The 21849-nt window shown below is 36.6% G+C and overlaps 1 protein-coding gene across 3 annotated transcripts in view; it reads left to right on the top strand.

Moving 5' to 3' along the window:
* The first annotated feature begins 492 nt into the window (after positions 1–492).
* Positions 493–21849, top strand: part of PIGK (phosphatidylinositol glycan anchor biosynthesis class K) — a 78986-nt gene continuing 57629 nt past the window's right edge. For all 3 annotated transcript variants that reach the window (XR_014618687.1, XR_014618688.1, XM_084291541.1), the window contains exons 1-9: positions 493–583; positions 2153–2206; positions 4515–4606; positions 7936–8071; positions 9427–9538; positions 10293–10389; positions 10730–10847; positions 12241–12351; positions 19494–19666. Coding sequence is in view for 1 of the 3 variants with exons in the window: in XM_084291541.1 (XP_084147667.1) it covers positions 512–583; positions 2153–2206; positions 4515–4606; positions 7936–8071; positions 9427–9538; positions 10293–10389; positions 10730–10847; positions 12241–12351; positions 19494–19666 (965 nt within the window). In the remaining 2 variants the exon portion in view is untranslated. The remainder of the gene's footprint in view (positions 584–2152; positions 2207–4514; positions 4607–7935; positions 8072–9426; positions 9539–10292; positions 10390–10729; positions 10848–12240; positions 12352–19493; positions 19667–21849) is intronic.

Here is a 21849-nt window from a genome sequence, read left to right as displayed (position 1 = left end):
AAAGCCACCTTGCCAACCCCACCCACACTCTGCCCTCGCAGTGCCTCCCACAAAGGCCAGAGATTTGAGGACATTTCTGGTACGAGGCTGAGAGGCGCTGCTGGTGCTGCACCCCTAGGAGCCTCCCCAGCTTAACATGGGACGTGAGGCTACCACGTTTTCTACCACCAGCTCAGCCTGCCCATGGGATGGCCAAGGTCTGGATAGGGCTGCGCTGCATCACAGGGCTCTAACACCTCCCCTCACAGCACTGGTGAGATCTGCTACCACTACTGCCCCAGCTCTATTAAAAAAAAAAAAAAAAAAAAAAAAAAAAAACACCACCAACAACAACAACAAAACGACATAAGGAGACTGAGCAAGGGGACAACTCATGCTTTATTCAGCTCCTAAAAGCTACGCCGCCGGCACAGAACGGGCCGCGGGGTTACCCCAGGCCGAGGCAGCCCCGAGCACCTCTCCCCGCCCCGTGCATGCGCAGCGGTCGCTTCCCGGAGCCGGGCGGGGTAAGATGGCGGCCGCGCTGCCGGCCGTGGCCCTGCTCCTGGGCTGCTGCGGCGCGGCGCTCGCCAGCGGCGTCCAGGTACGGGGGCTGCAGGGGGAGAGCGGCTGGTGAGGAGAGACAAAGAAACAGAGGGAGGGCAGACGGCGCTGCAGCCTCCCCGCCGCTGCCATGCTGCTGCTGCTGTTTCCCCCTATCTCCGCCCCGCCGCAGGCAGAGCCCGCCCCGCTGGAGCCGCCCCGGGCCGCTGGTGGCGCTCGGGGAAGGGCCGGGAGGGCTGTGGGCAAAGGGGCTGGGCTGAGCGCCCCGCCGCGGAATTAGGGTTTTATAAGCTAATGCAGCACATCCCAGAAGCGCCGGCTGCTCGTCAGGCACGTGCAACTTGTTCAGAGTGTGTAAAGTTAAAGACAGCCCCCCCCCCCTTGTAATGTATCTGCTTCTGAAACATCTTGCTTTGGCAGTGCCACACAGCTCTCGGTAGGCGGTGATCTGTTTGGCCTCTACAGCCGCTTGCTGGCTGAGTTGTGTGAGGGAAAATGGAGGTGCAAAGGGAGTGGGGAGTTGTGGGCTTCCACAAGTGGCTGGGTGCGAGGCCTCACCTGGCCGTGATTGCTGTGCGCAGCTCTGGCAGGTGTTTCCATTTTATAAACCGAAGAAGCTAATGCTTCCCCTCCCCCCCCCAAGCGTGAATTCCATACTTCAGTAACTACATATGTATGTATATATGTGTATATATATATATATATTTTTTTTTTTTTTTCTCGCATAGCACACATGCTGCACCTGGGTTGTTTGCACTTGGATTCTGCTTTATTAAAAAAAAAAAAACAAAACAAAACACAAAAGGTTGTACTTGAAAATAATTACTGGTAGGGCAAGAAGTAAACAATAGAAACACCTTCAGTATTTGGAAACTGCAGATTTTTAACTGCTTGAAGTATAGTACCCTTGCATATGTTTTAACACACTTTTCTATGACTGCGTTTTGTGTAAGGCATCGGGCTGGTACTCCTCAGAGAAGTAAACCAGTCAAATTAAGCATCAGGAGTCTGGATTTCTGTCTTATGCCTGACTCTTTCTGTGACTGCTGGAAAACCTTAGCCTCTTTAAATATGCTGATATACGCAGTCTGTTTAAAACAAGGGCCCTGTCCTCTGCAAAGCATGTTGGAATCTATATAGAAACGGTTGGTATTGTTCTAGCTCCTTATTTTGAAGCATGGACTTAAAATGGGTTAAAGTTCTAGATTAGCTTCTCTGCTGCTGGAAAGGCAGGAGGAACAGTGAAAATAGAAATTCATCCAAGCCCCTTCTCTCATTAAGGAAGAAATTGTAGGTTAATAAATCATTGCACTTTGGAGTGTACTCTGGAATAGAGATGCGTGGGCTTTTTAACTAACTTGAAAGTGACTAATGGATCTTTTTCATTTAGCAAGTTTCAGGGAAAGATTTGTTAGAGCTAACGTAGATAAAATATGCAACATGGAATAAGAAAAATTGTTATTCTTGAATGTTTTCTAAGGTTTATTCAGTGTTAGGTGTGGTAAATGCAAACATGCATTGAACGTGGTTTGTTTTATGGAAACAAAAATATGATCAGTTATTGCTTTATTTCTACTGAAAAACGTCTAATATTTTCTCTGTCTATAAGGATCAGGCGGAACAGTTCTTCAGAAGCGGACATACAAATAACTGGGCAGTTTTGGTAAGTGCGGTCCAGGTTGTATTCTTCAAATAAAGTTTACAATTTTTCGTCATATGCCATTAGTGCAACAATTGCTCAAGAATTTTGTTTATTTGAAAGAAACAGAAGGAGAAGGGATTGGAAATGAATAAATTTGAAGTAAGCCCTGCAAATTTATTAATTAATAATAACAAAATTATTTTTAATATTAAAAAATATTAATATTAAAATTAGATTTTCATTGCAATTTAATATCAAGCAATCAGAATGTATAGATACATGGTAGGTTTCATAAAGCAAAAGTTCTAACAGCATTAAAATGGTTAAATTATCACAGTGCATGTTGAACAGAACTGTAATTATTATATCAGAAAAGTGTATCTCTTTGACCAGGCAGGTATCATTTATTTCTGATTTATGTATTCTTACTCAATCTGTTAACTTGTGATAACAGGTTTAGGATGAAATAAATTCGTAATTTACATAATGTTTAGATCAACTGTTCTTATCTTAATTTTTTTTCATTGCCACGAATCTTTTATTAGCTTTGAATCATGCTACACAATTGGTTCTTAATCACAATTTGGGTCCTAATGACTAATTTGTCTCAGAACACTGTTATGATTACTCAGTAGCAGATGTTTGTTTTCCAGATACTAAAATGTAGCAATATAAAATGAAAGTGAATAGTAACGGATCAAATTAGAACAAATAATTTATGTAGTCTGCAGTGTAGAAACTGGAAACCATTAAAACATCAAGTACTATTTTAATATTTTTAACAAATAGGTGCTGTAGTTAGTACACTTAAAAACACAAAGAAAGTGGAAAATTCTGTCCAAGAACCGTAATTTCAGTCTTCAACAGATTCTCAGCTGCTTTTTTTTTTTTTTGGGGGGGGGGGGTAGTTCATGATTCGGCTTTTTAACAATTGTTACTAATTTCTTAAAGCAATAACGTAGAGAGGGTTTAACTGCTATCAAACACTTCAGGCCTCACATTGTACTGCAAACCCACCTTGTCAGTAGTGTGAATTAATGTGCTGTGAATAGCCAAATTTAATATGTAGGCATGTTTTATGCTGTGTTGTGCGGGAGGTAATGAAGGGAAGGGGCAGAGGACAATTTCTTGAAAAGTCACAGCTACATTTGCCAGGGTTAGCTTTCAGGCCTGTGAATCTTGCTCAAAGGCAAATGTTCTCACAAGCTTTTTGAAATTCCAACCTGGAGGGACTTGAGGATCCTTTCAGGCTGAATTTTGATTTATAAGCTACTAAGTTATTTTGATTTATAAACTACTATTTTTGATTTTTAAGCTACTATTCATTTCTTTGTATAAAAGACTAGAGAAAAAGATATTATATAGTTTGCTCTATGTGACTTGGCTTAATAGATGTTTCTGTTTAAATCAGAGATGAAGAATTAAACTGTCTTAAATGCTATGCTTGTTTCTTCTTTATTTTTGTGGATTTAAAATCAAGTCTCAGTGCTTTTTCCTTCATCTGTCTGAACGACTGGTAAAACTGAAGAAATTTGTCTGCAAAGGAGTTTCTGTCCTTGGTGCAGAACAAATTTGAAGTATTGAACTTAATTTAAACACAACGACAGCAATGAGGCTATTAAGAACTACAGCATATTGCCTCTGAAGATTTTGGAATCTCATTGATTTCAAGTTTTGGAGGACAGATTAAATAATATCTGACCTACAGAATACTTTCAGTACAGGAATGGCTCACACCAACTCTTTGCCCTGTTAGAAGAGTAGAATCTGAACTCCTTTGAGATTTTCTGAGAATCTGTATTCAGATTTTGGTTAGAGCTTACTTAGCTCTTGCTTTATAGTATTTGACTCCTTAAATGCAAAGCACCCTTAGTGTGTTTTCTCATGTGTGGCTTCTGCATGAATTTGCTTATGCTTTATGCAAGAATGCTCCCAAAATGGGTTTGCTATTGAGATGAAAACTCTTCCTTCAAATTTTCTTTCATTGGGTATGGAGAAAGTAAATGAAAAATTTAGCTTATCCACTTACTGTTGCTCGATTATTCCCTAAAGTGCCACTTTCTATGCTCAGTTGGTTTTATGACAATGTTCTCATGAGCCAGTATGTTAAGAACATTTATTTTTTTTAACACTTATTTTCAGCATTTATTGCTCTGGTACAACAAAGGTTTATATAGCTTATATCATGACTTTCTTGGTGTTGCTATGTTCTTTCTGATTTATAACTTTGTTAGAATACCTGTAATCAGTGTCTTCTGATGTATATTCCAGGCCAATTTGTGTATTTTTATGCTACTTAACGTATTGTGTTTTTCTTTTCCTTAAAAAGGTGTGCACATCTCGATTCTGGTTTAATTACCGTCACGTGGCAAACACTCTTTCAGTATACAGAAGCGTGAAGAGACTGGGCATACCTGATAGGTGAGGAGACCTTGGTGAATACAATTCCTTATAAATGTGCTGTTAAAGTTCTTTCATTTTCCGAAGCAGTATAAAAATACATTTTTCTTTCCAGTTCAACAGGATAAAAGTAAAGATGTGATCACAGCAGTGTGTTGAAAAGTGCAGCAATAGTGTTCAAAAGGAAAAAGCAACAAGTTATATAAGAAAACTTCCAGTTGGAATGTGTCAATTAGATTTAAGAGGGGGAAAAAAAAAGCTATCTGGCCACTAAACTGTACCACTTACTATATTGGTGAAAGCATAAAGTGAAAATTGGTAAATGCATTCATTGATGACAATACTACTCTGAAACCTTGCTTCTGCTATACTTTAATTTCCTTTCTGTGTGAAGATGTTAGCAACCATAACTACTAAAAATAGCAAGGCTTCCATATCTCATACTACACAGAATCTCTGTGCTTAAGGCCTTGAACAAAGCAGCTCCTATATATTGATAGCAGCCTTGAAAAATCCATTTTGCGTATTTTTTAAGAAACCAGAGTCTTTGTCCATGCAAACTGCTTCTGTAGCACAGAGATCAAAAGAATATTCCTTCTTTAACAAGATTAGGAAGATGAATGAACTGTTCTAAAGTGCCTTTTTAATTGTGTACCTACTGTAAGTTTTAGTGGGTATTGACACAGTTCCATCCAGATGTTTTGGAATGCAATTTACTTGTATCAAATCAATGAAAAGACTTTATAAGCACCAAAATCCATTGAGTAATAGGCTTTGTGTAGCCATGGGCTCCTATAGAAATACTTGTGATCCTATTTTTTAATGTTAATTTAGAGCACTGGTAGTGTCTCCAGCATATATGCCTAAAATGTATGGCCCGCTTCGTCATTTCAAAATGTATATTTTAATGAGGATTAAGTTTGTATGTCATTTATTTGTCCAGGTTTAAGACGGTAGCATCTGGAGTCCCCACTCAGCTCCCACTCAACTGTGGATGCAATGGCAACGTCATCCCTTTTTCTGTCTTTATTTTTAAAAATAAGGGAGTGACTTTTCTGTTTCTGAAAGATGGGATGTTGAAACCTAATTTGTGGAGGAATTTTGGGGCTATAAATCCAAGGAAACATACTGCCTAAGCATTGTATGGCATTTTTTTGCACATCTCATTCAGAAATATCTTCTCTCCTGCTATACAGGAGAGAAGAAGCACGGACACCATAGGTGCTACCTTAGAAATTCTTGTGCTACTTCTGTCCTTACCTGAAACCTGAAAGCTTTTTTTTTTTTTTTTTTTTTTTTTTAATCTACATACATTCACCATAAAAATAGGTGGTGGTTTTAGTAATACTATAAAAACTACAGCATAACTGGAGATTTCTGATTTTCAGGTGCCTGGTCTGTTTGTTATTCATACCCAAAGATCCAGAAATGAATCTCAAAAAGCTAGCTATCCTTTAGACTAAGGTCAAGAATAAGACATTAGACAAGACCTAAAGAGATAGTAGAGAGTGGGTTACCTTTTTTTCATCTTTTTCAACATGGATTTGAGCGGGTTTCTCCTATTTCCTTCCTCTACCTGGTTTACTTTCTTTGCAGCAAAATTTCATTCAAAATAACCTTTTTTCTTTTAAGTCTTAACGATATCCTAAAAATAAACATTTATTGTGGTTCCTGGGTGGGCTTCTTTGAAAGGATTTGTCCATAGCCTTCTTTTGGATGGAGCTGTGTCAGTCTGGTGGTTTAAGTTATTTGTCATCTGACAACAGAACAGATTCGGAAAATGGTTTGTGGTTTTCTGACTGCAAGTTGCTCTGATTTGTTGACATGTGGGCACGATGCTCCAATTTGTAGGAACGAGTTTTGCTAGAATATAAGAAAGCCAAAATGAATTGAGAAAATCTTTTTGATTGCTGGGTTCATTACACAGCTTAAGTTTTACAATATGGGAATAACAGTAATATAATACATGATTACATTAGTTTAACAGCTAAGCTGTGAGTTAGCACTGAGGTTATTAAGCTGAATGTGTGGACAATGTGCTTTTAAGAATGCCATATGGTGCTCAAACTCTGTATGTTTGTGCTCACCTGCCTTCACTACAACCATGCAGAGCTTTTACTGAGTGATGTGTGATTATTATTATTATTTTTTTAATAGTCACGTTCCTTGCAAATAGAGTGCTAAATCATGGGTCTAGTTATGGCTTAGTTTTCGTCTTGTCTGTATGTAATGAAAAAATGGGTCTAGACCTAAATATTCAGTAGACCTGTAGGGTACATATTTGACAGTTGCTTCCAACTATTTCCTGTTTAATGAGTGATTTTTTTTAAATAAAAATAGTTTTGTACTTGTGTGCAAGCATGGGGAAAAATGTTATTTCTCTTCTGTGGTTGTTTTCCTCTGACTTCTGTCGTTACAGCATCATAATTATTCCAGCATTTTATTCCCAGTGAAATCATTTACTTTAATTATTTTTTAGTGTCAGTGCTTGAATTATTTTGGATAGCAATTATCTGTCTGTTTTTTTGTTGTGTTCAGTGTGGAGCATGTCAGCACTTAATAAAGAATAACATTACTCATGAAGTACTCATGCAGACATATAGGTGACACATAGGTGAATGATGACAGGCACATGAATAGTATTTAAATGGCAGGACACAGTTTAATTTATAACCATATCTGAGAGTCTGAATTAGCAGCATTCTTTGTGTATTACTTAAAAGTTTACTTACAAAGATTACTTAAACTATATCAAAGAGTGTTTTCCAAGGAAAAGAATTACATCCCCTTGTTCCAGACATCTCTGGCACATTCTCCGTAGTGTTGCATCTCTTAGGTGACAGCCCATGTGTTCTTTAGGTAAATTCCTGGTTAACACAGATAATCATGCAGTAGTACATCAGATGTAGTATGATGTAGATGTAGTCTGAGGAATGTTTAGGAGCTCCTCAAATTTAATTAACAAAACAATTTTCATAATATTTTTAATTTGCCCAAAAGGGCACAAACAAGCTGGGACTTCTTATAAAAATCTGGAGATTTTTCTAGAGTTTTGCCCACCTAGCTCCAGGCAAGTCTGTACCGTAAAGTTGTTAGCATTAACTACCTGCATATTCAGGTTTGGCCTGACTGAATCCTGTAAATATCAGCTAGCTGCATTACCATGTGTGGTATCATTATACTAGCAAGGATGTATGTAAGGTGTAACTAAGCAAAGTTCCGCTTACAATGTCAGGAACCTTCTTAATGTTGAAAGCTATTGTTTTAGTCATGGCATGGTTTTGTTGTAATTTCCTTTTGACTTGTGTGAAACAAGAACGTCAAAAATGTTTTTCTTGTGTTTTCTACAGTCACATTGTCCTGATGCTGGCAGATGATATGGCATGTAACCCCAGAAATCCCAAACCAGCTACTGTGTTTAGTCATAAAAACATGGAGCTAAATGTATATGGAGATGATGTGGAAGTAGATTACAGGAGCTATGAGGTAACTGTGCTTTAAATTACTGGGTCTCGATTTTTGCTGTTTTAAAGCTTTATAAAGCTTCTGAAAGTCTGAAAGAAGTCTTTATTCATGTGACTAGTCAAGGGCTGGGCTTTTACTGTCAACACCTCTACTCCACCATTGGGTTTTGTATTTGAAATTTATTATACCAGAAACGTGATTTGTATTGGTTAAAGAACAGAATCTCCACAGTATAAAAAAGATATGATACTTGAACGTGTCCAGAGGAGAACAACAAAGCAGGTAAAATTGCTGGTAGGCATGTCCTATAAGGAGAGGCTGAGGACACTTGGGTTACCTACTCTAGAGAAGAGAAGGCTGAGAGGTGACCTTATCGCTCTCTGCAGCTTGCTGAGGAGGGTAAGCGAAGATGGTAACCGATGACAAAGCTGCACCAGGGGAGGTTCAGACTGAACACTAGGAAAAATTTCTATGCTGTGAGGGTAGTCAGACACTGGAACAGACTTCCAGGTAAGGTGCTTGATGACCTAAGCTATCAACCAGTGTTCAAGAGCCATTTGGATAATGCCGTCGTTAATATTGTTTAACTTCTGGCTAGCCCTGAAGTGGTTAGGCAGTTGGGATAAGTGATCTTTGTAGGTCATTCCCACCTGAACTATTCTAATTAAGAATATATGGAACTCCTTGTGTGTATACAAGGAATATATGGATGTTACAGAATTTTCTCCTTCAGAAATGGTAGATTACTGGTTGATGTCTCATCTTGCAAGCACTTAACACCACTGTGAAACTTACAGCATGCAAGCGAAATGTGTATTATGTTCTTTCCAGAGTATGATTTTGTTGCTAACATTTGAGTTGTATACATCTGCATGAAGAGCAAATGCTGTTTTATAGGAGGTTTTACAATCACCATCATGATGATGCTCAAAGACTTATGTAACTGAAATTGATCTTGTTTTTCCTTTCCCGAGTTACAGAGGAAGTTTAAACTTTTATTTTTCCATGGTAACACACACTAATGTTGCACTTTGTGTGTACATGAACAGCTTTGCCAGAATAAAGGTACACAGTGAAGGTTTTCAGATCGATGAAAAATGTACTTAGAAATTACAGTAGTAGTAGCTTTATTTGATATAGTAAAGCAAGAGGCTGATATTAGTGAGATGTAATAAAAGGTACTATATAATTCTGAACCTTACTGCAATAAAACCTTGAACAGAAAATGTCTGTTGATGCAGTTTATACCATGCAGTATTGCATCTTATTAGACACACTACATGTTCTATTGTTCCGTTATTTATTTAATGTAACCCAATGTAGAACTACTGATCAGTATTTTTCTTCAGAAAATTACTTTTTGCTTCTATTCATAGGTTACTGTGGAAAATTTCTTGCGTGTATTAACAGGAAGAATTCCACCAAGCACACCTCGATCTAAACGTCTTCTTTCTGATGACAGAAGCAATATTCTAATATATATGACAGGTAATTTAAGGTTTGTGTATATTGTTTATTGGCTTTGTTAAGTCACAAATGTACCTTTTCAGATCAGATGCCTGCAAGTTATTTCTCCATGGCAGTGGAGCTTTCAATCATTTTCTTGAATTTTTATCTGTTGAGCTTCCCCTTTTAAATCTGCTGCAGTTCCTCATCATTTGTGAGCAGCTCATACAAGCACACCAAGGCTCTAAGTTAATTAAGAGATGAGATTATCAAATGGAATGGGGCATCCATCTGAACAGAACTAGGACACTTCAGACCATAATACTTCCCTCTCAGTGGTAAACGAAATCCTGAAATCCCATCAAGAGTCCAAACAAACAAAAGAATTACATTTTTTTTCTTATCACATTATACTAATTAAGAAAACCTGTAAGACAGTACTTATAACCTACAATAACCTAAGACAGTACAAAATATAGTATATATAAAAACGTACAGGACATAGAGGTAGTATACATATATAAAAACCTATGTATATAAATACATATAAAAATAATATAATAAGTATATATATAAATACTTAGATACTTAAATTCTGTACTGTCTCGTTATAAATTTAGTTGCCAGTCTCAAAGCTTCTCACTGTCCTAGTATTTTCTTCTGCTGGAGTTCCACTGGAGAAAGAGAATTGTGTTTTGTGCTTTTTATTTTTTATTTAATTATTTTAAGAAAAAACATTAGACTGATTATCTTCCTTTAACCTACATACTTGCCTAACTTGTGTTTTTTCTACCAGGCCATGGTGGAAATGGTTTCCTAAAATTTCAAGATTCAGAAGAAATCACAAATGTAGAACTTGCTGATGCTTTTGAACAAATGTGGCAGAAAAGAAGGTAGTAACTTTTTATTCAGCGGTTACATACTATATTTCATGAAGATGCCTGAAGTCTTACTGGTAGTCCTTGCTTACCTTTCATCAGTGATGCTATCTGTCATCCATAGAATTGCCTGAAAGTTTGCATTCAGAAAGAAGAGTTCTAAATTTTGTTTTTAACATCCTACAGTTACAGATGCTCATATGAATTGCTTTTTCTGAACTCACATCTTACACTCAATCAGTGTGAAGTCTTCTGTTCCTTAGGTTCCTAGGAGCTATCCTGGTAACCAAAAAGCAAAGCTTTTATATTTCATTCTAAAGGAATATGAGTAAGAAGGCTGTTCTATTTCTTTCAGGTACAATGAATTGTTATTTATTATTGATACTTGTCAAGGAGCATCCATGTATGAACGATTTTATTCACCTAATATAATGGCCTTGGCTAGCAGCCAAGTAGGAGAAGATTCTTTATCAGTAAGTATGTTTTTTTGTGATCCTGAAGACAATTTTCAGAATACTTGAATGAATTAAAAGCACAGGTCCTATTGATTTTTTTTTTAACTAAAGATTTCTCTTCCAATTGCTGAATGTATAATGTATTTAGTTACAATGTACAGTTTTGACAAAACTCTTAAGTGTATTTTCCTATTTATTTAGTGGGTTCGCACAAAGAACCAGGCTGTTGGATGGAGGGAACAGCATGAAGCTGCAACAGGGGAAATTCAGACTGAATGTTAGGAAAAGGTTCTTCATTCAGAGGCGGGTCAGGCTCTGGAATGGGCTTCCTGGGGAAATGGTCATGGCACCAAGACTGCCAGAGTTCAAGAAGCACTTGGTCAGCACTCAGACCTGGTTTTGGTCTGATTTTTTTGGGTGGTCTTGTGTGGAGCCAGGAGTTGGATTCAATAATCCTTGTTTGTCCTTTCCAACTCAGGATCTTCTGTGATTGTATGATTCCAATATATGTCTTATTTTTCAGCTTTTCTTACCATAAAAATAGATAATACCAAAAATATTTCTTACTAAATTTTATAAATGTAAAACAATGGAAAAGCTTAATTTACTATGCAAAATGTATTGTACTTATAAGGAAGAAGATGACTCATCTCTTCCTTTGTCTGTGTGTTGATTCAGTCTACACTAACTCTTACTGCTCTTATTTGTGTATTTTGTACTGAGACTATTCTGCTCAGTTCCAGTTCAGTTCTAAAAAGTTCTGAAGGGCTTGGAAAAGTTTACAGAAATGTTGAGAACCCAGAAATCATCATCAGTTCACTGCTGATAGTTGAAGGTGTCAGTGGAGTTCTGTGCTTCCTGGCCAATTTATACATTGCCTAGGACAGGCAAAAATCTTAATGGGAAGACTGAGGAGAGATACACGTGGAGAATACTCAGTCTAGTGTTTTTTACACTCAATATATGAAAAAAACACCGCTATATTTCACCGTCATTGTATCCCACCTACATTAAAAAAGGAAGATGGGAGAGTGATCTAAGCCAGACCAAAACCAGCAGGTCAGGACTACCTGAATCCACACAGTACTGTAAGATAAACTGTCTCTCAGCTCTGTTTTCCAAGACATAAGAAGCTTGGAGCAGTATGTAATTGTCTACTGGAGTGCTAAGAAGAAGGGAGTTTCCAGCTTTTTGACTACATATAGTCTGGAAAAATGAAGATAAACTGTATTACATAGCACATCACCAATATATTTCTTCACAGCTAGTTGTTTGTTTTGCTTAATTTTCCTAAGAACAACAGAAAGAATTACTGTTAACTTCTGTAACATGCTGTTATGTTCTGTTTCCTTGTCTAAATATCAAGTTCTCTTCTACAAATGCCCAGTAATTGTTGCATGTTGTTTTTAAGCATCAACCTGATCTTGGGATTGGCGTTCATCTTATGGACAGATACACGTTCTATGTGCTAGAGTTCTTGGAAGAAATTCATCCAGCCAGTCAGACAAATATGAACGATCTAGTAAGTAGAATCTCAACATTTATCAATACAGTAATGACTTCCGTTCTCAAAACTAATTTATTTTGTCCGTGATGTTTTCCAGATACTTTCTGTTCACCTTCACTTTCTCTCAGAGGAGGCTTTGTGGGGAGGGTCCTTGTGCCATTAAATGTAACAGTAGTGTGACATTTACAGGTTTGTCCTCAGCCTGAAAGTGGTTTGTTGGCTACAGGAAAAATTAACCAAAACTAGCTAGATTAAAAAAAATAAAGAAAAAAAAAACACCGAAAAATGGATAAAAATAATTAAATGCTCATTTTAATAAAATGAAATACATATTTGCATGTGAAAAATGATAGCTGGAAACTTCTAAGATACGTAAAATCAGCTTAATGGATAACCAATGTTAACATAACAGACACTTTGCAGATGTTGGAAGGTAACCATCCATACTAAGGTGTTGTTGTTTAACCTGGCCAGCAGCTAAACACCACACAGCCGTTTGCTCACCCTCCCCACTCCCTCTCTGGGATGGGGGAGAGAAGCTGGAAAGTGAAGCCTGTGAGTTGACATAAAGACAGTTTATTAAGACAGGAAAATAATAAGAACAATAACAATAATAATAACAATAACGATGATAATAGTACTAAGAATAATAATGTGTATGAAACAAGTGATGCACAATGCAATTGCTCACCACCCACTGACCAATGCCCAGCCTAACCCCGAGCAGTCCAGCCCTCCCATCCCAGCTAGCCACCCCTATATATTGTTCAGCATGACGTCAGATGGTATGGAATACCCCTTCGACTAGTTTGCTTCAGCTGTTCTGGATCTGTCCCCTCCCAGCTCTTGCTGCACCCCCAGCCTGCCCATTGGCAGGACAGAGTGAGAAGCTGAAACATCCTTGGCTTGGTGTAAGCACTGCTCTGCAACAATTAAAACATCAGCATGTTATCAGCACTCTTCTCATCCTAAGCCAAAACATAGGACCCTACCAGCTACTAGGAAGAAAATTAACTCTGTCCTAACTGAAACCAGGACATAAGGTGAGAAACAGTTAAAATTCTAACTGTGTACTCAAACAATTAGGGACTGATTTCTCCACTTAGATTCCAGAACAAGATATGTACAAATCCAGCTGTGTTTGGAGTTTATAATATGTTAGGTAACTATTAGATGGAGTTTTCATTTCTGAGACAGGGAAAAAAAAACCTAAGAGCAAGATAACATCTGACAAAATTTATGAAAATTTCCTTATAACATTTAGATAGGTACAATGATGAGATGACACAGAAAGGGAAAGGAACCATCCTTTCTTTACTTTATTAATCCTTTATGCGTGTTCCAGTACTAATTTTATTGTAATAGTATATTATGCTGTAGTATCTTGTAGCTGTAAATCTTGACATGCTATGTCAATGATTTAAGAGCACCACTGACAGAGAACATTGTCTTTGATTCATTTTTGTAAACGGAGCAGGTGCTCAAAAGTTTTATGCTACCCTCTGTCTACAGAGGTTGGTCTTAGTCTGGCTGTGAGGTCTATAGTAGAATTCACTCTAAACAGGCAACACTTGACAGATTTTATGTTGATACAGAAGCAATTCAGTAGCTAAGATTTGAGATTCTTTTATTGCCATGGGAATGAAATTCTGTTCTTGTAATTTAATACCTGTCTGATCATGAGATACAGAAAACTTTAACAAGATTTGTTTTAAAGAAGAATATGCAAGTGTTTTTTTTTTTTTTTTTCATTCATAGTGCGTCTGCTTCTACCCAGTTAATTCAAACAGCATTTTAGAATTTTATTTTGTAAACCAAAAATTTTACTTAAAAAAAAAAAAATAATAAAAATAAAAATCGGAAATGAACAGCTGTTTCTATTGTATAAGAAGCCATCTGGGAAGTGGTATAGCTGGTCCAGTCAGCCAGATATTAGTTCAGGTTTTGTCAGCAGCACAGAAAACGTGTTAGCTGATCAACCATCTTACCTTTTGTGCTCTTTGGAGAAGATACCATTCTGCCTTGTATTTTTGTTTTGCTTTTTATGCCAAATAATTACAAAGAGCTGTGGGAACTTATTCCTGACTGATAAATTGCAACATGTAAGTCATCGTACATCATCAACCAGTTCCTTCCAGGAAGGGAAGAGAATGCACCCAGATATACCATGCTACAAGTTGATAATGTGCTCAGTCATAATATGCATGTATTTCAGCAACCTTGTTATAGGGGATATATGGGGAATACTTTGGCGCTGGAATACACTATTAGTGTTGTGCTGGATTAAGAACAAAGAGTTGCTGCTTATGCAAGTCTGATTTTTTTAAATTAACACTTTCAAACTCAAGATAATTTATTAAGTGTCTCATTAACTAGCTCACTCATAGAACATTTAAATTATTAGCTAATGTTTAATTTGCTGTCCAGTTTTGTTCTGTATGATGTCTCCTCTTTCAGAAGTGCTCTGCTTTTTCACACTGTGCCCATTGCATCACCTATGTAGTTTTCTCCAGCCACTCTTAAAAAAAGCTTCTCTTCACATCCACCTAAGTGTTGGATATTGCACTCCAGCAAAGAATGAGACATCTTTCCACCACCTACTTCCCACCTGCTCCATCTGTGTTGCTAAGGATAAAGCTGTGCAAATGACTGATTTTCAGTTTGATTGCAATTCCAAAAAAGTAAAGACTAAATTGAAATGTCACACATTTGAACTTTTAAAATAAGATTCAAATACGTTTCTAAATGAGACATCGTTTGTCATGAAATAGCTACAAAAACTGTTAAGAAAAGTCAAGATAACAAAGTTTCCATTTGTGGAAATTTTATAGCTTAAATTAAATAGAAACTTATTTAAACAATTTGTAAAAATCAATACATTAAGAAATGTGTTTCATATAGCCAGTGTTTGCATTTTCTTTTTCTTCTGTCAGAAGACTTCAGTTGTGAAAACGCTGGTCTGCTGGGATGTAATTGCTTTGCAGTTTATCTTTTCTCACATAGGTACTGGGTAGTTGGATTAATACTGAAGTTCTCTTCTTCCTAGTGCTATTATGCATTTTTGTTCCAAAGTTGTCTCAGAATTTTCCTGTGGTAATAAATTGTTGTGGGATAGGTTGCAAATAATTGTGTGCTATCGATTTTTCACTTTCAGTGCTCATGCAGTTGTTTTTTAATGTGTACCTGTCTTTTAAGAGCTTAGAAAAGAGACTTTAAAATCACACCTGACTTGATAATTGCATCATCCCAGCACAAAGCAGGATTGAGTAGAAAATTACTCCAAAATCAGAGCATTCATGGCAGAGTAACTGAGCCAAAGCCACAAAGCTTTGCTGACTGCCATGCTAATGAATGTGTATGGCTTTTGCTCTGGTTATTGAGTGAACTTTTTGCAATGATATGTGACCTGTTGTAACTACTTTTTTCTTTGTAGAAAATAAGATGTTGTTATTTTTCTATATCTATCAAAAAAACCTGTGAAAATTCATATTTTTTTTTTCACTTTTAATTGGGGAGATATTCCCCCCATTTTTTTTTCAGTGATGCTCAATATTAATATTAAGTGCTAGAAGCATTAGTTTTGTCCATTATTTAATGTTAAATATAATATATCAACATGTTACACTTAACAGAGAGAGGTTAATATAAAACTTCTATGTGTCTGTTAAAGTAGGTTCTCAGGATCTGTTTTCAGTTCTTCCCCAGTTAGCGAATATTGTAATTTGCATCGGGATAATAGCTATGTTCTGAATGTCCATATGTGGTCTTGAACACCCAGGAGAATAAATTGGGTGTTTTTTTTTATTATTATTATTATTTTTATTTATTTTTTTTTAGTTTTGACTGCTGCAAAGTACAGAAGCACATTGCTGGGTGCTGGTATGCTTCAGGATTCATGCACTCTCATAGGTTTTTATGTAGTTCTGCATAGATACACCAGCCATTTTATATAATGAACTTTTAAGCTTTCTTCCAACACAGAAAATGGTATGGAATGTTACAGCTTTTTTTTTTGTTGTTGTTAAAATGATAGCACTGATTTGAGTGACTTTTATTAACAAAATTGATATAGTTTAGGTGAAAGAGTTGCCATCTGTCTCTGTGTCTTGCTGTCCAAAAGAAGTTTGCATTTGAAATGAATCAAGGTAGATTATGAGACTCAGTGATAAACGTGCTGGTTTTGGTCTGAAGTTTGCCAGTTTTTAAAATAGATTAAATGTTTTACTTTCAGATTATAGACTTAGAGTGCTTTTTTTTTTTTTTAACTTAATGTTTTTGTTTTGTTGCTTTAAAACCCAATCAGTGGAGGAAATGTGAGCCATTTCAGGTTCCGGAGCAGTTGATGAGACTGGTGCTATCTTCCTTCAAGAATCAGGATAGGATAACAGTGCAGGAGGGTGGCCTGTTCAAAAAGAAACTGATGTTATGTTGTTGAAAATTCCTAAGCTTCGAACAACCTGTTTAGTATGTCCATGAGGTAAAGCTAAAAGGAATCATTAAATCATCTGATGTGATATCCTGCATGTTCTTGTCACAGGCTATTGTTCTACTTACAAATGCCTGTTTTGCTAAGACAGAAAAAGTGTTCTCTGTTTATGTTTGCCATAATGATTTGTGCAGATCTCACTCTTAAAATGCATTTGTTGAGGGCAAGAAGGAAATATTTGAAGCTGGTGTTTTAGGAATGAAATGGAAGTATTTGCCATGACCAGCAAGGCAAAAAGTTCAATAAACTATCAGATAAAAAGAGCACTGGGCTTCTGTGCCTTTACTAGCTAACATAAAGCAGAATTGGGAAGCAGGTTTTTTTGATGTCTTTGAAGCTATTTGCAACAGTTGCCTAAGATCAATAAACCTTTGACTTGCAGTTGGAGAGTCTGTTTGGAGCTGATAGAAAGCAGCTGCATTAAAAGATCATTCATAATTTTTTGAGTTGTTCATTCTCATCATCTAGACTTACGCTGGTGTTAATGGTACAGGAACATAAAAGTATTAGTTCTTAGTGTTTTGTAGCCTTTCTAGCCAGTACACTTAAAAATATAGCTGCAGCATAGATCAATGGATCTGATATATTTATCAAAATAAATATTTATGTTATATAGCTTACTTTAGAAGACAGTTTTTGTTTTTGCCCTTAGGTGGAGCTAAGTTGAAGAAAATGTGTTGTCTTTTGGTGAAATTGTGAAACAGGGTTAATGAGTACTGACAAGTGTCTTCTGTATGGGCAGCATGATGCTGACGAGACTGATTCAGCTTCACTTCACATGGAGGATAACAAAGATTGGATCTGCTCATCTCTTGGTTAGCAGCTGTGTGATACTCTGCCAACAAGAGAGATGGGAATCATTAACAAATAGCTTGGGGGTCTGTGTGCTTGTATCCATCGGTTAGGGTGAAAGTGAGCTGAAACTGAAGCCTCCCTGGACTTACAGGTTTAGACTTCAGGTATGAAACAGATGTTGTAGTGGGAGCAGAAGGGAGGAATGGTGAGACAGAATCTGTCTTCAGTGATGAAGAACTGGGTATATTGTTTCATCTCCGAGAAACTTTTTTAGGGTTCTGTTGCCCTAAGAAGAGTCATACAAACTGTGTATTTTGTGTCAGGCTGAGAACAGAACTTGTGCTAGAAGGTATGGGACTGAAACTTAGAGATCTGGTTAGTCAGCATCTGGGCTAATTGAGGCTGCATCTGCATTGAGCCAATTAGGACCTGTGATTCTGCCCTAAGAGTGCAACCACCTAATCTGACTCATGATGTAATAATTAGGTGTATGAGCTCTGCATCCTGTGACTCATGGACTGCTTTGTGAAAATCATTTGGAAAACTTAATCTTTAGGAAGATGAGCATCCTTTGTAGTTGTGTAGGTGAATCTGCTCAGTTAAATGTTCTTTGTTGCTGGAACACATGAGGATGCGCATAGCCTACAGTGTTAGCAGGTGGTCTGCAGGCTGTCCATGAGGCAGTTGGATGGACATTTGGTGAAGAAACCAGCCAGGGCACTGTACACCTAGCACCCACATCTAGTGGGCTTGTTTGTCTTGTGCCTGTGTCTAGCAGGGCCGTGTGTTTGGTTGTGCAATACCTTCTGAGGACTGAGACACGAACTCAGCCTTCTCCAGAGAGTGAGGCCGTTGGTTACGTTTCACGGCACTTGAAGCAATGTAGTGTTACTAAGAAAATTACAAACTAATTATTATTATTTAAGTTAAACTACATGCATTAGGAGATCCCTTGAAATAAACAGTCTGTCCAGGTGGCATATATTAGAGACTTTTGGGTCAGTGTGGTGGAACTTGTGCAAAAAGGCATTGTGTCCAAAATCCATTGGTTTTGCCTTGAAAATCTGCTGGACATGTAACAGTTTTGCTATTGAACAGGCATGCTGCTTGTGATATATTTTAAATGTTACAACAAATCCATCACTATTATGTCTACATATTTTTCTGGAAATCTATCTTTATACAGAGTTGAGTCCATTGAAACCAGTTTAATTTGTTAGTGCTGGTTTTGTCTTCCATCTATTGGAGTGTGTGCTGAAGATAGTGGACTGGTATGTGTATTAAAAAAATAGTAAAGTGTATGGCTAATTTGTAGGTGTTACAGGTGTGTCTGTGTAAACTTAGTATACATAAGACACCTTTCATATTTTAAGATCCTCATTCTACATTAATTCATAGGCTGTAAACCAGAAATAAGAATAAGATTTTTTTTCCAGACAAAATTTAAATTTTTGCTTCAGTTCTGAAGCCTTTACAATGAGATGCTTGTTAATCTTGCCTGCCTCCCTTTGGTAAGTGTGAAGAATTTATACCAACTTACGCTTTTTGGAAGGTTATAGCAGCGTTGCTGCTTCTATATTCAGAAATGCATTTGTGCATTTAATCAATCAGAGGTAATTGATGGTTAGCTTTCACAGAAACATTTCTAAACTGGTATGGGCAATTGTGAAGATGAAGGTTTTCTGAAACTCATTATCAAGATGTCTATGCTTTTTAATGTTTTTGATCACTCTTTTTCAGCTGTGGAGCTTGTACTTAAATTACTGCAAGTTCTGTGTGACGTTTATTTCTTCTATAATAATTTTATTTTGATAAGTACCCGAAGAGACTATTAATCAATGAGGGACATAGTATGATTATTCGTCTTTGTTTTCAGTTTCAGGTCTGTCCAAAAAGTTTGTGTGTTTCCACACCTGGGCACCGAACAGATCTCTTTCAGCGAGACCCTCAAAATGTTCTCATAACAGACTTCTTTGGCAGTGTAAGAAAGGTGGAAATTACGACAGAGACAATTTCTTTGGACCGTGACTTGACTGTCTTTGAAAATGAGTAAGTATTTACTATTTAGACTTGGTTATTCAATCCTGTGAGTAAATACTGCTAGAGACCAAGGTGTCTTGGTCAAAAACAAACAACAGTAACAAAATAGTGTAAAATTTTATTTCTTTCTTGATAGCTCCCTGTGCAGAAACATTTTTTACTGTAAATTCCTGCTTCTGGAAGTTTACTCCTTCAGCTAAGCTCTGACGTTAAACTATTGGTTGTTTTCATTGCAGCTAGGTTTTCTTTATAAATGCTTTGTTTCTATTCTGCAAATTCTCTGCCTTTTGGCTTTAACTGTCCTGAGAATCTCAGTTGCAGAGATGCAACTATTTATATGAATGAAGTTGGTGATGAAAAATTTGTTGATAGAAATAACAGGGATTCCGTTACTTTGTGGATGAAGAAAGAACTATAAACTCCTTTGTATTCTTGGTATTCTGTTGCCACCTATTGGAAACATGTAAAGGAAGATGTGCTTGTACTGCAGAGTTTATCTGGTATTGAACTTCTATTTCTAGTAAATCTTTTATGTTTCATGATAACCTCCTCTAGGAGGGGAAAAAAGAATTAAACTAGTCTGCTATAGCCAGGGATGTAATATTTTTCAACCCATACATTTATGTAAATTATTATCTACTTCGTTGTTTACTATCACTCAGAGAAGTTGTTAGTGTATATCAATTTCATTAATTTTAAAGATAATAGTAACTCTTGCCTTCGTAATTAAAATACACTGAGTGTAGGATATTTTTACAATTTATTTTCAGATTTTATGTATACCTGCATTGGGCATTTTAGTACCAAGCATACGGTAATTAAGCTAATTCTGTGACTGCTCAGTTTAGAACAGTTATGCATTGCACTATATGCAAATAGTTTAAAAAAAATCAACCCCCTAAGTTCTCAGTTTCTTGTAACCACTTTGGGAGATTACATAGAGAGTGTATTTTAATCGAGAAGAAAGTATGGGCTTTGTAAAAAAAAAAAAAAATTGTACTGTATAAATAGTGATGAGGAGTGCAGGGAATGTACCTCTTGGTTTGACAGAGATCTGTCTCATTACAACAAATTTAAGAATTCTAGCTTTCAGTTCTTATAAATTTAAATAATGTTTTTAAAAATTACCATTTTGGAGGATCTGTTGTGCAAGAAACGGGTATTCTTTTGATTTAAAGAATATTAAAAACATCTTGCACATCCTTTTCTAAGGTTAAGAACTCAGAGAACTGTATAAATTACTTGATTTTGCATACGTGCTACCCAAGTTGTCCCAAATTAATGGAAGCGTGACCCTTGATTGAAAGAATGTGAGTGCATATTCTTACATCATCAGTGTTGGTTCAGTCATTCTATGCATTTTGGGCATGTGGTGTCTGCCTACACCCCAGATTTCATTTCTCTGTGAAATAGGGAGGGAAAGATGGGATTGGTATCACTGGCAGAGATACTAAGATACTAAGCTTTATTTTTTTAAAATAAAAACCCAGTAAAGTTGATAGATGAAATCTTCTGGTTGGCACTCTAATTAAATGTTATTTTGCTTTTAGTATGCTTAAATAGTAAGTAAACTCTTCATAAGCGTAGTTTTTAAGCCTACCAGAATGCTTAACTGAATGAACTGCTTATGAATTGTACAACAGGATGCTTTCTTGGGCTAGCTAAATACATTACTTGCTATTTTTTACTATGCTGTTTTTGGAATTCTAGGATGAAGGATTTTTTATTTTTATTCTCTAGAAAGTGTGTAGTGAGGATATTGTTTTCATTTTCGTTTATATTGATGTCAAATGTTAGGAGATTTTTTTTTTATGATTTTTTTTATCTTGATCACATCGATCCGCAAAGACCAGAATTTAATAATCTTTCCATACCAGTCATGAATAATCTTGTTCAAGCTTAATAGTATTTTTGAAAGCCTGGGCAAAGAGGAAAAAGGTCATGTAGAATTGAACTTGTACCCCTTATGGGTTTACCTTAACATAAACATACTTATTTGTCCTTAAGTGTCTGATAGGGAAATCAGAAGTCTATACCCCCTAATACAAATATTGATGCATTACATTGGTTACTGTAAATCTCTGAGTGTGCAGATCATATTCTAACAAAATCTACGCGTAATATTGAATCTTTTCCTTGTTCTATATTGCATTTGTTAAGTTTTATTCTAAAGATACTTTGTATTTTATTTT

The sequence above is a fragment of the Netta rufina genome (genome assembly GCF_964035555.1).
Source record: "Netta rufina genome assembly, chromosome: 8".
Lineage (NCBI taxonomy): Eukaryota > Metazoa > Chordata > Aves > Anseriformes > Anatidae > Netta > Netta rufina.
This window is presented reverse-complemented; position numbering and strand designations above follow the sequence as displayed.